Source organism: Corvus brachyrhynchos, unplaced genomic scaffold (assembly GCF_000691975.1).
Source record: "Corvus brachyrhynchos isolate BGI_N302 unplaced genomic scaffold, ASM69197v1 scaffold80, whole genome shotgun sequence".
In the NCBI taxonomy this organism is placed as follows: domain Eukaryota; kingdom Metazoa; phylum Chordata; class Aves; order Passeriformes; family Corvidae; genus Corvus; species Corvus brachyrhynchos.
In genome coordinates this window covers 6879688-6896138 of record NW_008236769.1, presented here as the reverse complement: position 1 = coordinate 6896138, position 16451 = coordinate 6879688, and the positions used below count along the sequence as shown (strand labels likewise).

The 16451-nt window shown below is 38.3% G+C and overlaps 1 protein-coding gene across 1 annotated transcript in view; it reads right to left on the bottom strand.

Moving 5' to 3' along the window:
- SLC2A9 (solute carrier family 2 member 9) overlaps nucleotides 1–16451 on the bottom strand; it is an 82591-nt gene that overhangs the window by 43331 nt on the left and 22809 nt on the right. Inside the window, exons 6-7 of the mRNA XM_008645139.2 lie at nucleotides 8803–8935; nucleotides 614–801 (exon numbers count right to left, since the gene is read on the bottom strand). Of these exons, the coding sequence (XP_008643361.1) occupies nucleotides 614–801; nucleotides 8803–8935 (321 nt within the window). The remainder of the gene's footprint in view (nucleotides 1–613; nucleotides 802–8802; nucleotides 8936–16451) is intronic.

Sequence of the window (16451 nt, the reverse complement as noted above, 5' to 3'; positions counted from 1 at the left end):
GGTGGAGGGATCTTCCAACCTAAACTGTCCTGTGATCCTCTCATAGTTGAAGCAATAGGCTCGGACAGATGGAAAAGGAGACTTCTGATATCCATTAGCTTCAGACACAATAATGGTCAATCCAAATTGCTACTGACTGTTTTATGTCTTTTTCCTCTTTTCTTCACTTTCCAAGACAGGAATATTGAGGCAATAACAAATCAATCATGAGGTGTGACCTCTTGAAATCACTTACAGGAACTTTTGCTGACTTCTATAAGTACAGAATAGAACCAATCCAAGCTGAAATGTCTACTGAAAAAACTCTGAATAAGCATGGGGCATATCCAGAAACGAAGAATCTGAGTAATCAGAAGTGAAAGCTGCATGCTCTTTCTTTGCTAATCTCTTCTACCTTTTCATGTATTCCTTCAAAATTAACACAACATGGCTTCCCTTCCAATTTTTTTGTTTAAAAAACCCCAAACGATACAGATCTCTGTGGATTTTCCCACACGCTGCTCTCACAAAGTCATTACCAATAAGAAACAACCAAAAAAGGAAAGTCATAGAGGCTAGTGAATGGTATAGCCCAAACCCTGTGAGATGCCATGACCTGAAGAAGGACACTTACAGCATTTAGCCCACAGAGCTGGTAGCAGCCCATGGTGACGACCACGGTCACAATCTGCCATCGCACAGCACGGGTTCTCAGGAGCTGAAGAATCGACACCATCTTGGTGTTTCTTTGGACTCGAGACTCTGCCAAAACTTCTTCTATTTCATGAGACACGTCATCTTTGCCAAGGAATCTCTGAAATGCTACCAAGAGAGGACACATACGTTAGGCCAGACACCTGACACTGTATGCATTTATAAATATCTTGCTTCTTTAAAACGGAAATGTTTGGCACAAACAGGAGACATACATGGGCTACAACTTAATTATTCTTCTGCCAAGAATATCATTCTGCTCTGGATGTGATCAGGTTCATCTCTGCTATTGGGTTCAGAAACTGCAACAAAAATATAAACTATTTGTCTCCCTACAAGATCTCTCATATTATTTCATATATAATATAGCCTAAGGTCCAGTGCAGAGTGAAAACCCTGTGTAACTTGAAAACATTTAATACCAAAGCATCTCTGAAAATCATTATTTGACTTGGCTACTTTTGCAGCCTCACAATATAGCTGACCTCATTGCTGGAGATAGATTGGATAGAGAAGTAACAAGATGTAAAAATGCATATAAGTCTGGTAAACCAAGAAAAGACAGACATTTGAAAGGAATGGCTATTATTCTTCATATTACCTCTTGTTTTTACTAGCACATAGACAAGAATTCTCTTTTTCAAGGTGGTTAACATTAGCAGTAATTACCCAGAGCTGTTCAAGATTTTATATCTGCCAATGCTGGAGACATGGGAACAAATTTACATGACCAATGTAAGCAAGTAACCAACCAATCTCACATCCCCAAAAAGACACCATTTAATATTGCACATTGATAGCTTACTGAAATATCCTTCCACTGTGAATAATACAGGCTTTCCAGCTCACACCTCATCTAAGATACAAACAGATACCTCCTACTGGACGTGATGTGTCTCCACCAACATTGTTTTACAGATATTGTCTATGCAGATGATACCTCTGTCTCAATCTAATGAACATACCCCAGGGGCTGGCATTTTAAGAGATGTTTAAAATGCTCATCATCTCAGAATGACTGCAGAGAAACAATGACATTACACACACCCCCGTAACAAGGCTTTGTGACCCAGTAGGATGCTAATACTCAAAACAATCCTTTACACAGCAGGACACTTAAAATTGTTATTTTTATTAAATGAATAAGTTCATTTAGTTCACCTAAGAGCCAAATCAATTTTTCTTATCCACAGCTTTGTATAACACTGCCTATAAATAAACGACCACATATTTCAGTATGTTTACACACCTTTGGATCATAAAAAGCACTTGGATAGTCAAAGAAACTAGAGGTACTGACTAGTCATGGTTATTACAGCCAGACTCTATTTAGATTTTGAAGTTACAAAATTTTATCTTTACCCAGGAAGTGAAAAGGCCAGTTAGCAGCATTTCAGTGTTGTGAGGGATAGGTCACACAAATGGACTGGTGGCCTCCCCAGAGCATCCCTCTCTGTCACTTTGGTGAATGCACAAGACTGCACATTCTGCCTGGCTCCCAGTCTGGTGGTGCAGGGAACTATTTTGAGCTCTGGGCCAAGATTTTCTGAGGCACTTAGCACTTCTAATGCATTTTAATGTGCCCCACATGGTTCTACTTAACAAGAAGGATGCTTTTTTTAAGGGATGAACCACCTCTGGCTGTTGAGTTAATTCATAACATTCATATATTCTGATAACCAGTTTCTCTCTTGTGAGAGGAGAGGTCAGAATTTTTAAATCTCTCAGAAACAGCACAAGATTTATCTTTTCACACAGGCTGTACAATCACAAATGAAAAAACAAATTCAGACCTCAGAACCCAAACTTTAAGCTGCTCAGTTTTGCCCTTTGCCATTGCCCATTTTTAAATAAATAACACGCTAAACACTCATTTTAATGAGTATGATGTATTTAAAGATAGTGATAAGAAATGTTAAATTAGAACAATGTTCAAGTTGATGTCTCGTGCTGAAATTACACTTTCCTCAGTACTATTAGAACATCGATCAAGAAAAATTCAGGTAAAGATGAGAACAACCAGACATATATCACCAGAGTCTTCCTTGAAAGGATTCTCTCAGATTTTTAAGCATCTGGTTTATCAGTGCATATTAGGTCAGTGCACAATTTTCTTTATTTTTCCTGTCCTTAGAATGCTCAGCATTTAGGGCACACAAGTCAAAAATATAGGTGCAGTCAAGTAAAAAGAGAGCAATCTGTCTTTTTTGCACAAGGGAGCTTGCTGTATTTCTAGAGGGACAAGGAACTAAAAAACTGCAATTACCAAAATTGCCAAGCACAAGGCAGGAAGAAATAGACACCTGATTTCTTTTTCTCTCCTCCATGGCATTAAGTAAAGAGATGTAAATGCCACTAGGCAACTTTGATGGATACTTAAAATTACCAACAAGTCAAGAAATGCTAAGAAATTACTATGCTATACATGCATAGTTTTGAATAGACATCACCCAACCTTCTTGGAAAAACATTTTCCTGCTACTCAGCATGTCTCTAATTTTATTCCATTACCAGTTTTTTGGTACCACAAGAATTTCAATTTTATATACAATTAATGTAGAAATAAATTCTGCATTAGCAAGGAGATAGAAAAACTCAAAAGTCTTTCAATATATGATGTTCAGTTTATTAATTTTACTTTCTAAACCCTGGCATTACTGGCACTGAGAAGCACAGCAGTCATTCCTCTCCTCACTGCAGTGACTCATTTCCCTCCGTGACTGGCTTTTCTTGCTATAGAGAAGCCTTATTTTCATGTAACACTTAAAACCATCTAAGGAGTTTCAGTTCTAGAAACTTTTAAACCTTCCCAGATTACTATTTAATTCCCTTGGATCAGAAGGTTATAGAAGCTCAGCCTTCAAAAGTTGGAATACTGCCTTTATAAATAGGAAAAGAACTGGATGGTTCCAGTCAAGAAGAAAGAAGTCAAGAAACCCTTCCATTTACACCACCAGTTTTTATTCATCTCAGCTAAGTGAAGTTGAACCTCTGAAAGAGCTTCAAAGATCTGAAAAAAAATCAGTTGTTACCATCTTTAAAACAAATCAGGCCTTTAAATTAACCGAAGATGGTCACTCAAGACCTCAGCTACATGGGGAATTACTAATTCTTTTTCCATGGTAGCACTTCCAGGACCATGCAAAGAAAGCAGTTATTATCTACAGAATTAGCATGTGAACTTTGAGAAGAAATTTTAAAGGATCAAAATGCTTTTGTGTGGTTTCCAGAATAAAGGCAGCACCAGGCAAGAGGGGGCAGAAAAAGAGACAAGTGCTCACAGGTTGGTTGGGCTTACCCTTTAAAAGAAACAACAAAAAAATTAAAATAAGTTGCAGGAGTATTATTGTCATCTGTTTCCCATGGACACATTCACTTCCCTGATGATTAATTATATTAAATCCATTATCACACTGACACACACACCTTTGTCTAAATTCTGCTAAAACAACATCTTTTTTTGCCACTGTTGAAACCAGTAGACATTTCCCTGTAATAACTCCATGTCAACACAAAAATAATTTACAAAATAAACAAATAGTTATTTTCATATAAACTAATTTTATTAAAGTACCAAATATCCAGAAAGAATAATTCAGGTGTATCTTGTTAAAAGAGATTTAAATGTAATAATGCTTTTTAAATCTAGCAAAGTACTGGTTACCTACTAGCATGAAGCATAGCAAAATTTAAGAAAAAATCTCAGTGAGATATAACTGCAAGCAAATGACTTTAGGCTTTTCCCATGTGTCACCTCCCTCTTCTTCTAAGTAAAGAACACACAGACCTTTTTTGAGTTTTTATCCAGTTAAGGATTACATCTTTACCTGTTTGTATGTCTGGTTTCACAGACCATCAAAAGGCCTGCTCAGGTTCACCTGAAACTAGCCAAGATGTACAGGCAAAAAGACCATATGCATGCCACCCTAAAATAACACAAGAACTGGTAAACGGAGTTGTATTAAAGGTCCAACGAACCCAATATCCTTTGTAAATACAGGAGGCTTAAGAAAAGTTTAAAAACAAATCAGTCACACCACAATCACTCCAGCTTTTGGCAGACAAACATCTGAGATGAAGCCTTTACCATAAGCTGGCAAGTGTAGTAGTCATGCCTGTCTCTTCCTTTCCAATAAGAATAGTTTATAATGATTACAGACACACAAAACTCACAGAGAAACAAAAATTAATCATATAGATCCTTGTTGTCAGTCATAACAACTTCATTTTAATGACTGGATTTGCAGTAACTTGCTCCTGCTGTAACTTTGGGTTTCGTACATCTCCTGCCCACATGGACCCCCTGAAGGGCTTTGTAAAAAATTGGCTACCTGCTTTTTTAAATCAGGAGTGGCCTTGCTCTTTTGTCACATGAAAAGGTATCAACTCTAATCCACCTTCCTAAAAATTTAAGTCTAAGCTTCTCAGTATAGCTTTTGTAATGTTTCTTTCATAACCATGGGACTTTTAATGTATGACTGAATATACTAGATGAACAGATTTTGTATGTCACCAACAGATGTTGCTGTGACATTTTATCCAAGTTGTTTGACCCTTAAGACATAACAATATTCTTGTTCTCTGGCAAGCTGGGATACCAGCTGACTTCCATTATTGATTTACATGGCCTGCTACTGTAGCTGCATAGAAAATGCAAGGTTCCACCTTGTAACAGGGCACTTCAAAAAGACACCTCAACTCTCCAACTGAAAGCGTTTATCACCTATGTTGTTAGTCATAACAAATGTTCCATTTTATCACTACTACTGATTTTATTTATATTACATCATTGTGATACTCACAGATCAGCAGTGCACTTGGCCTGCAACTAATAGACAGCTAATGCAAGATCCATGTCTTACTGTTCTAGAACTTGGATGGCAAGCGGTCTGATGTAATTATAGCAGCAGATTTTTCTTTTTCTTCCTGTTTCTATCCCTGTCTTCATTCCCACAATCTCCTTCCAAAGTCCTTCTCTTAACCACTTAAATACCCATATCTCCTCTGCTGTCTGGCCACGCTTATGAAGGATCACACCACTTAAATGCTGGGCATTTTCTTCCGTTCTATTCTTATCAAATGAGAGGAATATTAGTTGTGGGACCCGGGAGAGGAGCTGGGATGGTTCTGCCCTTGCTTCACTACCAGTCTTAGTTTCTTGGGCAAAGCAGGTTTACAGATGATGCTGTTATTCCAGTGGACTGTTCTCTCGTCAGAACACATGGATCAGTTCATCCACATTCAGCAGTGAGACAGGAATACGAGACACAGTTCATTTCCTTTGGATCCCAGAGGTCGGATACAGGTTGGTGGCCTCCAGGAAGATGAGCTGAGCTCATCTGTCAGTGCTGCTTTTGGCAGCAGACAACAGCAATCAGACAGGGTGTCCGGATATCTGATCGGGCAGACATCAGCTCAGCCACCCACAGTGTGCACCACCTGCACTGCAGGGAAGGGGAAAGCTGGGGACGGGGTAAAACCCTGCAAATGGGGCACAGGAGACCTCACTCATTTGAGGCATCACTGCCCCTGTGCCCCAAAGAATAGTTTCTCTCATGGTGGTGCGGTTTAGGCTTGCACATTATGCCCCTCTACTCTAACCCTCTACCCTCATTCCTTCTTTTCTTCATTGTTTACACAACTCATTTTTGTCCTTCCCCTTCTCTCAGTCTCTTATTTGCCCCTTAAAGACATCAGCCAGAAAAGAGATTGACACCACTTGTATTTTGGTAGTTACAGTCTGGTTATCTCCTGAGACAGAGAAGAAAAGAAGAGCATGAAAGCAGGGGCAAAACTTGTGGAAACTCAGTGACCTACATTATCTCACTGGATATTATCGCTCTAAAACTATTAGGAAGATTAATGTTGTCAGCTCCATTTTAGGGACTTTGACATACATGCACACTTTAGAGTATTTCATAAAGACTGATGTAGTCATCTGCTTTAAATACAGCAGACCTTTTGCAAATAATAGCTTTGTATTTCTCTGACAAGGTATAATCCACAGTAAAATATATATTTGCGTGAATAGCCTTGATCCATTAAAGGAAAGAAAAGGGATTTAGTCAGTAGAAAGAGTTGCAAATTTCCAATACTATTATGCAGATTTAAGCTAAGAGGCAAATAATTCAAAAACATTTCTGTAGTCATCATTAAAATGAAGAATTCTGCTTTGTCATGATATGACTTACAAGCAGAAGGGCATTTTAATAAATCACATCTTCTCCAGTCTCCTTAATACTTAGACTTTTCCTCCCCCATTTCTGCTGACAATGGGAATATCCAGGTGATATGTCTTAATTGTTGATTCACCCTCCTATTTTGTGAATTCCACTGTAGGCTACACTCAAAATGAGTTACACTGTGTACTACAATTATTTCAGAATTTAGTATTTTCTTTTAGAATTAATAAAATCAAGAAGCGTATATTGACAAGCAGTTACTTTGAAAAGCTTTTTATATCAGTTGTCTCTTTTTTCTCAGAGTATCTAGATTTATAGTCCTTAGGGTGGCTCATGAAAGCCATTTTCTTGTAATCAGCAAGCCAACTGCTAAAGGTCATTTCCCCTGGAAACTGCTTTCCTGATGCCTTCTACTCCAAAACCTACCTCCAATGTCTCTGGATTAGATTTCAAATTATTTTCAGAACATGTATGCTGAAAACATCCCCAACTGCAGTTGGCACATTACCAGTAAATGGTGTGAATTTAAAGGCAGGTGGCATTAATTTACTGCCATGTTTTCTAACTTTTAAACTCTACCTATGAGAGGTCCAGTTTCACTGTCAGTGCTGAGGTTTCCAGGTACTGTAGCAGGATTTTCAATAGTTCCTCATAGCAAGTGTGACATTATGCAATAGCATTGCAGATGCAGACTCTTTGCCAGCCATAGCTCTGGAAATATATCTACAGTTTTATCAGGCAGAAAGGAGCCAGTTTAAACTTGGCACCCAAAGGCATTTCTTCCCTGCCCAGCCATGATGCTGCAGAAGTTTCCACCCAACAGTGAACCCAAGCTGGGTCCTGCATCCCTGCTGGGTGCTCTGACCACAGATGACAGAGCAGCCCTTTCCTTCACAGTCCTTGGAAAAGCTGTTCTCTGCCTCCTCAAAACTCTGCTGACTCTCTTCATTCAACACCAAACTGAGACAACATGGGAGTCTCTTCAGTAGTGTGTTATTTCTCTTTCAGAGGGCTCTTCAGAACAAAAAAGCCCTGTTTTTGGTTTCATAATAGAAGAAACAGGATAGAGTTGCATTAATTCCATGTTAAAAGATTATTAAATTTGTATTTCAGGTGTTGATACACACTTTACAAGTTATTTTGCAAGCAACTAGTTCATGACTGAAAATGTTAAGGGTTGTATTCAAACAAAGTTTTTAAGAATAGTTTGTAAAGCAGTTATGTTTGATATTTTGGTATTATAATCAGACTCTTTCTTTGTACACTCCTGTTTTTAATGCGTCCTTATAATAAGCAAAACCAAATTTTCAACATTCTCTCAGCTGTATTGGGATATAGTAAATTCACTGGGGTGGAGAATGCAGCAACTGTGATCATGCAAGCGAATAGTTTTATACTTAGAATCTAAAGTAAAAACAAAGTATTCTGTGTCTGTGAAGCTGAAGCAATATGGAAGCACTGTAAATTTTCAGTTAAACAGATGTGTGGGGTTTTTATTAGATCTACAAAATTATTGAGTTACAGAAGCACAGGGTCAAACCCAGTGACTACTGGGAAAAAACCAAAATTGCTGGTTTTATTATAGCAGAGACTGTAGATAAGGGAGAGTCACAGTGACTGAAACCACCTTTCATTTCCAAATGAACCCTGCAAAGTGTAGCTGGCACACAACAGCAGGATGATTTGGTTAGGTCTGTATCACCATGTGTAATACTATATAACTTACCTTGCTGGAAAATTTAATTTAAAAAAACTTGGAAGTTACTGTTATATTTACACATACAGAGACAAACAAAAATGTGAGAAAAATTATTGCCAAGGAATCTCTCCAACTGGAATAATCTGCTTTTAGTGTGGTATCAGAATTAGGTATCTGCAGCCTGCATCTGTACAATGAACCCCCTTTGCTGCAAGTAACATATCATACCTTTTTCTGCCTTGCTTGTGTTATGCTTTTCAAGTAGGAGGTACCGAGGACTTTCAGGAAGAAAAGGCAGAATCGCAGCTTGTATTAATGATGGAACAATGATTGCTCCAAACAAGAAAGGCCACCGAGATTCCTGCAAATGGATGCAAACAGGAGTCAGTAATATTCTCCCACCTGGAAGAAAAATAGTTTTGATGGGAAACACTGTGATTTTTCATCATTCCAAGTATTGAATCTGTCACCAGAGTGATGTGTTCGTCCTGAGCTTAGTAAGCACTTTGAACACTTCCCCTCAGATCATCTTACTCAAGGGCCAAGCCCCCAAACTTTTTTCTGTTGACAGTTTTTATTTTCCATTCTCCCACTTCAGCAAGGCCTAAAGCACCATGTGCTGCATGGTATGGTATGTAATCCACACCTCAAACATGAAATGGGCCCCAAGATAACTAAATAACTCCAGAAATAATGGGTGGGGTATCTCCTTGCCAAATTTTTCCCTTGCCCTTTTAGGTGAGAGAGGTGTTTTTAAAAACTTCTCCTGGGATGGGAAAACAGCACGAGAAAGTGTTTTTGCAAACAATTTAAAACTTGAGGTAATCGGTCATCCTAAGAGCCTGTATTACCATGAAGTCTTCAAGACCCTACTTCTTCATTCCTTTTTTATTTTTTTTTCCAACTGAGTGGAAAACTTTACTTAATGCAGGTGAATCAAAAGCATTTAATACTGTTTATAGACAGATAAGCCCAAATCTTATTTTAAAAACTAGAAAACTAAGGTTAAGACTTTAAAACCAGTCAATAATCACATAATCAAAGCAGGTACTGATTTGTAAAGAATAACAGAAGAGGCAGTATAACTTGTCACCTTCATTCCATATCTGCCTGGAATGATTTCCTGTAATATAAACCTGTTTGCTATGTACCATATAAAAAATTTATGGGGCGTTAGAATTTTTGAAAATATTTCCAAATAAAAATCTTACTCTTGATCAGCACAGCATATTTTCTGTAGGTTTTTTTCCACAATGTCAAGGAGACTTCTTAACAGAAAAAATATTCTTAGTAAACTGTTATTATCAGCAATCTCCCCACCTGTGGAGACTTCCATGGAATAAGCTTACACTCCTTTTAAAGTCTCCTATAGTGTATGGTTTATCAGTTGGTCCCATTTATCACAAATAACTCTTATGAAAGTGTTATTTTGAAAAAGTTGTGAACAAGACTCTGAACTCACCCTTCACAATAAATAGCAAGCCCTGCTACTATAATGAAAAGCCCTCTATTTTTGTCACATAAGACACTGAGTGTCCTTTATTTCCTCTATTAAAGATTTCTATTTTACTTTTCATCATGCTACCTTTTAAAGCCTTAAGGTAAACACTCATAAATATGCTCCCACTTGCCATTTTGGCATGAATCAGTAAGTCACTGAAGCCAATGGAAACTTCTCCATCCATTTCAAAAGATTTCATGTCTATTCAACATTATGAGCGTGTGTTCTACTTGCTTTCCTCTTAATTTATATTAAAGAATTTTAACTCCTTCCTCCCACTACAGAAAAGGAATAGTAGGGCTAATGTAAGTTTAAAGGATTCATTAAAATGGCTGGAAATCAGGCTGAACTAGACCCTACAAAGAGAACTAAGAGAAGCAGGGAAAAGAAGGGTTTAATAACCTCTTTCGGAAGGAATACAGAAGGACATATACTGGGACAGTGCTCAAAAGCAGTAATAAGCTAAAGGCAAAAGACAGTGTAGGTGACTTAGAAGACACTTAAAACACTTTGCCTCAATTGTCAGCAGTAAAGAGAAGCACACAGGCACTACTGGGAGATAAGAAAAAAACCTACATCCCATTTTATTTCAGGAAGAACTTATAAGAGCATTAAATATTTTAATTACAGGGGACCTGATTTTATTACCTGCTCAGAATTGGTACAAAAAACATGTCAAGACGGTAAAATTTTAATTTTAAACTGTCACATTATGGATATTTGCTTAGGCTAGAGCCTGAAAAACCTGGCTTTGATGTATTTACAGAAGACAGTTAAATAGTAGAGCAAGTTTGACAACCACAGACTCATTCAAAGGTTGATGTAATAAAGTGCAAAGCTGTAGAGGCAGAAGATCAGGCAGAAGGGAGGGGGATAAAGCATGGCATGGATTTATCAGCTGTGAATGAGACAAGATTAAGGTGCATTGGAATACAGTAAAGAAAATTTTGCCATGTCAGAAAATCATCAGCTAAAATGCAGAAAATGGAACTTACTGTAACCATCAAAAAGTGGAAAAGAAAGTGACATGGGGAAATGTCAACAGGCGCTGCTGACAGATGAACTGTCCATACCAAACTCAATTATCTATTTAAGCACCAGTTACATTTTATCTTTTCAGCAATTAGGAAGATTTTGATAAAATGTGAAGACACTCTCAACACCAAACAGGTTAACAATATCCGCATAGATAAATTTTAACGGGGGAACTAAATTGTTTGCAGGGTCATGCAACAGAGGAGGGAAGAAGTCCTGAACTGCCCTGGACATGGGCACTCACTTTTTGAAACATCTGTTGCAGCCAGTTAAATATCCCAGTATGAGCACTCTCTCTGTTTCTCTCTAAATAATTTCACAGACACAGAGAAACATAGAATGGTTTGGGTTGGCAGAGACCTCAAAGATCACCTTGTTCCAATCCCCTGCTATGGGCAGGGACACCTTCCACTATCCCAGGCTGCTCAGAGCCCCATTCACCCTGGCCTTGAACACTTCTGGGGCTGGTGCATCCACAGCTTCTCTGGGCAGTCTGGTCCAGAGTCTCACCACTCTCACAGTGAAGAATTTCTTCCTAACATCTGTGCTAAACCTCTCCTCCTTCAGTTTAATAAATAGATTATATTTATTTATTTATGTATTTATTTTAAAAGTATAATCTGGACATAGATCCCACTCCCCATTCCCAACTGAGTCTCAGCCACTATTGCACAGTCAGGCTCCTTGTTTGCTCTCTCCCCAGGGTTTGGGTTTCTGTGCTGTAGAGATCCCCATGTCCCATTGAGCACCCTGACCCTAACTGCTCCCAGGCAAGCTTCCCACATCCTGTCTCCTGTCCATTCTAGAGCCACAGGGAAATGCCCACATCCCAAACACCTTCTCCTAGGCTCTGTCTGGACATGGGGTAGCACAGGACACTGCCCAGAGGATCCCAGCCCTGCTCTGCTTCCTTGTGTAACCACCATGCTGCCTCACAGAACTGTCAAGGGCTTGGTTACCTCTACTGCTTGAAATGTGAGGGAGGTGATATCAAAATAAATGCTCATTTCCCCCTTTTTAACATTCAGGGCACAGGATGAACTGTGATCCCCCAGTGAGCAGGTCTATTTACTAGTCACTATTAAATAGTTACCATTTAAGTATTCTTTCTGGAGCTAATTCCTTGAGGAAGGGGTTCTGATGAGTTTACTACAGTGCTGAACAACTTATAAACAGAAATTACCTTTTTGTTAAATTTCTCATGTAAAATGGCATATTTTACCCATTTTGTATGTGGGGAACAAAGAGACAAAAGCCTCTTGCATCCAGTGCAAGATACTCAAAACATCCAGGAAATAGTGATTTGGCACTCTTCTTTTTATGTTTCTATAAGAAGCAGGAACACTTTAAAAATTTTAGTTTGGCAAAATATAATTACACACACAGACAGAAAGAATTACATCTAGTCTAATTTTTAGATGTCCTGAAGCATCTAGCCTCACCTTCCTGCTGCAGCTACAGAAGGATGCAGGTCTCTGTGATATTGTGTCACATCTGCCAGTTCCACAGGGACACATAAGGTACCATAGGGCATCAAGATGATACTATGTGCTTATATTCAAGCATTTGAATTTTGTCCTTTCTTGTAGAGACTTGGCACAAAAAATGCATATCAGAAATACTGCATTTGCCACACAAAAAAAATTGTATCCCTTCTCAGAACAGACTGGGTAAACTTATTTATGCATGTAAAGCCGAGAATACTGCACAAGTTCAGCATTTCTCTGTTAATCTGCTACCATACCACATAAAACACTCCTAAAAGTAAAGGACAACCACTTTGGCCTGGGGCTAAGGACTGAAAAAGCACTGAGATGGAACTAATTTCTTAGCATTAGACCTGTCTTTTCTTCCTTTAGTCAAGGGTACGGCACAGTGGTGATGATCATGAGGCAGCTGAGAAAAGAGAACTTCTACATCTCAGGCTTCAGAGCAGCTACTCAAGCAAGGTGCAGAGCAACTGCCTTCCTCTTACCTTCTTTGTATCCCTCAGACACTGCTCTACAACCTCCTCTGGATGCAGAGTATGCTGATCTCACATCCTTACTGGACACAATTTTCTCTTTGCATGATCATTTCTGTAACCCAGTTTGTCAAAATACATTTCAATAACAGAGTTATAAATTGCTGACCTTCCTGTTTAAAACAGAGGCAAGCCAGATAATACGTGTATTTCACATCTGTTCTGCACCCAGATGTGTATTTTTACAGGTTACTAATACAGGTGTACCTCTGACAAGAAGTTTACTCAAGTATCAGTATCTTCCCAGGTAATTACCAGTACAGAAGGCTACCAGACTCAAGGCTGTACAAGTCTGATGTAAAATTCACAGAAGCCAGCAGGAAGTTTTTATTACTGAGTACATGGCCTTTGAATCAGTACTTAAAACAGCTTTGAAAGTGTCTGGTGTCTTCATCCCATGATTTTTTCTTCACTAAATGGCATGTTAGATCATGTACTCACTGAGAGGGAGAATTAAAGTGTTCATTACAAGTTCCCCAGATGGTTTTTTGCCCAGCTTTTTATTGGAGTAACAACTAGCTTTTTACTGCACACTTACATGGCATAATTTGTCTTCATTGCTCATTCATCTCCAAGAGGAGTAAAAATTTCAGAGAAAAGCAGTGGGAAATGGTGAGCTTTCAAATGGGATTGTTATCAGCAGCCAGCATATATCCTTGAGCTTCTTCAGGAAGAAATATTAGAGCTATGCTGGAGCTAGGCAAAATTTCTGACAGAACTTCCTTTCAGCGATGCATTTAGACTCAGGTTAACTTCAATAAATAACAAAATACAAAATAATAAATGAAAATAATTGAGGAGGATGAGATTCAGTTTTTCAAACATGAGCACATACTATCATTCTGATGCCCTTGGGTACCTCAGATGTCTCTGTGGGGCTGGCAGATGCAACACATATAACTCCAGAGACCTGCGTGCTTTTGGGACTGCAATGGGAGATGAAGAGAAGTGCTCCAGGGTGTCTAGAAACTGCATTAGACACAAATCTTTTTTTATGTGGTTATATTTTGCCAAACTGAATTTACAGAAGTTAGACTAAGTTATATCAAGTTAAAGAGAAAAATAAGCGTAAAAATACACAAAGCATATTTGTTGTTTTAAAAACAACTAAAATGGTTGAATATTTAATCTTAACATTTTTTAATGACAACAAATCTGGTTTAGATTAAAAAAAAAAACAAAACAAACTCATTTTTATTTGACATTTACTTCCAGTTTAAAAAATCCCTCAAAATATTAATCAAGAATACACCTCCCAGTTTTTTTCCTTTTGCCATCAGTTTCAAAAGCAAAGACACTCGAGTCTAGAAAACACACCCTCCTACTCAATATGATGACTGCATGCTATCTCACAATGCTTGACGAACTTACCACACCATTAATAGCTAATTTGTAAAGGACAAATTTGCATATTAGGACATGAATTTGCAATAATGGATGGTTCGACAATGTATAATGGAAAGTAAAATGGAAATGTTAATCATCTAGGACCTTCAAAAAGGTTTAAGTGGTGCTTATCTCCCCAGCGTGTGAAACACTCTTGGAAGGAAGTCACAGGTCAAATTGTTTTAGATTTATTGCTTAATAACATATTTGTAAATATTATCAAATACTCAACCATTAAGGAAACAGGGAAATCTGAAATGTTCACTTGCTTGTAAACATCTGAAGCAGAGTCCAACATACAGAGGGTAAAGTGAGTTTTATAGACAGACGCTGCTTGTTATTAGGTCAGCTACAATAATTGAAAAACTCACCTTTTTAAGTCTGATAAAGTAACAGAAAGTCATACTTTAAATGTTAGTAAAAACACATGCTCTAAGTTCAGTTACATGTGTTAACTATGTTTCAGTGGATAAGGAGAAAATTTTCTGGCAAATTTTAAGCAACTGCTATCAGCCTCCATGGTGTTTGGTGTCTTTTTTTCCTTCACATCCATTGAAGGACATCTTTCCAGGAAAGCTTGTCTACTACTTTTCCAACTGACCTAATTAAGCACAGAACAGCTACATAGAAATCTTCTCAAGAGTCAGGTGAGGACTGGTTCACTGTCTATGAGTAGCAATCCTCACTGATGATAAACTTGCATCCCAACATTAGATGCTCTGCCATTAAGTCTTTTGTTCAATGCTGAGTCTAAATTATGTATCTATCTCCATAGTGATCTTGCTTCTATAACCACAATTCCGTTTTCAGACAACTCCTCTCCTGTAGGATGTTCTCCTTCCCAAATGCAAAACAGCAACATTTCAATACTACATATGGCCAATCAACCATGTGTTGTTAAACTTCAGGAACTGAAGCCTCACAGCAAAACTTTAATGGACTGAAACTCATTTGCAAATATGAAGACACACAGCTGTTTTCCCATGCATTACTTAATGAGTTCTGTACAGAAAAGGGATGAATAAATACTGTTGTGTCTGTCTCAGGGAAGCAATAAAAAGTTGATTTATAATTTCCAGTAAATACATAATCTCAGCCAATCCACAATAGATATAAACAAAATACCTCACTTAATGTCTCCATTATAAATATATCAACACACACCACATTCCCCCAGCAGGGCTGGTATAACAGACTAGACCTCTTCCCATGGGTGCTATTGAGCTATGAATATGCAACAACCCAGAGGGTCCTGGCAGCATTTCTATACTTTTATCAGCACCACCAAAGCTGTGTCTGGTGCCTGCACAGCATCTTCCCTCAGTTGGATCAACCAACCCTTGGGTGAGGTGACCTTCAAGTCCCTGATATGCAACTCGCAGCTTATATTGAAATGTGTCTTGATGGAAGGCTTGGAAATTGGAATAGCAGTAAGAAACTTTGTGCCTTATGTGTTACTGTGCAAAGAGGATGGAAATGTCTCATTGCTAGAAAGAAAAAGAACTGAAAATATTTGAAAAAGGATTGCCATCTTCAAAATCACTGCCTTGAGCAATTCTTAATTGGCATGTCTGGTAGCAGTTTGCAGGAAGTGCAGAACACCTGCTGAAATTAGTGACTGCCTGAATAAGCACTATAAGCACTGAAACTTTCTCTTTTCCTTCCTTCCTTCCTTCCTTCCTTCCTTCCTTCCTTCCTTCCTTCCTTCCTTCCTTCCTTCCTTCGTAAGGGCGTTTCTCTGAGTTCTTCTTAGCAATATCAGCCCCTTAAGGATTTGAACAGCTGCTTACAAGCACCAGTGTGTCTCCTGTATCCTTAGCAGAGGTTTTAAAACACTCTTCAGGGAAGGCTTTAGCTTTTCATTCAGAGTTTTGTATTTTACTACAAGAATATAAAGCAGCTTTTCTTCTGTGTTTTTACAAGCTCAGCAGT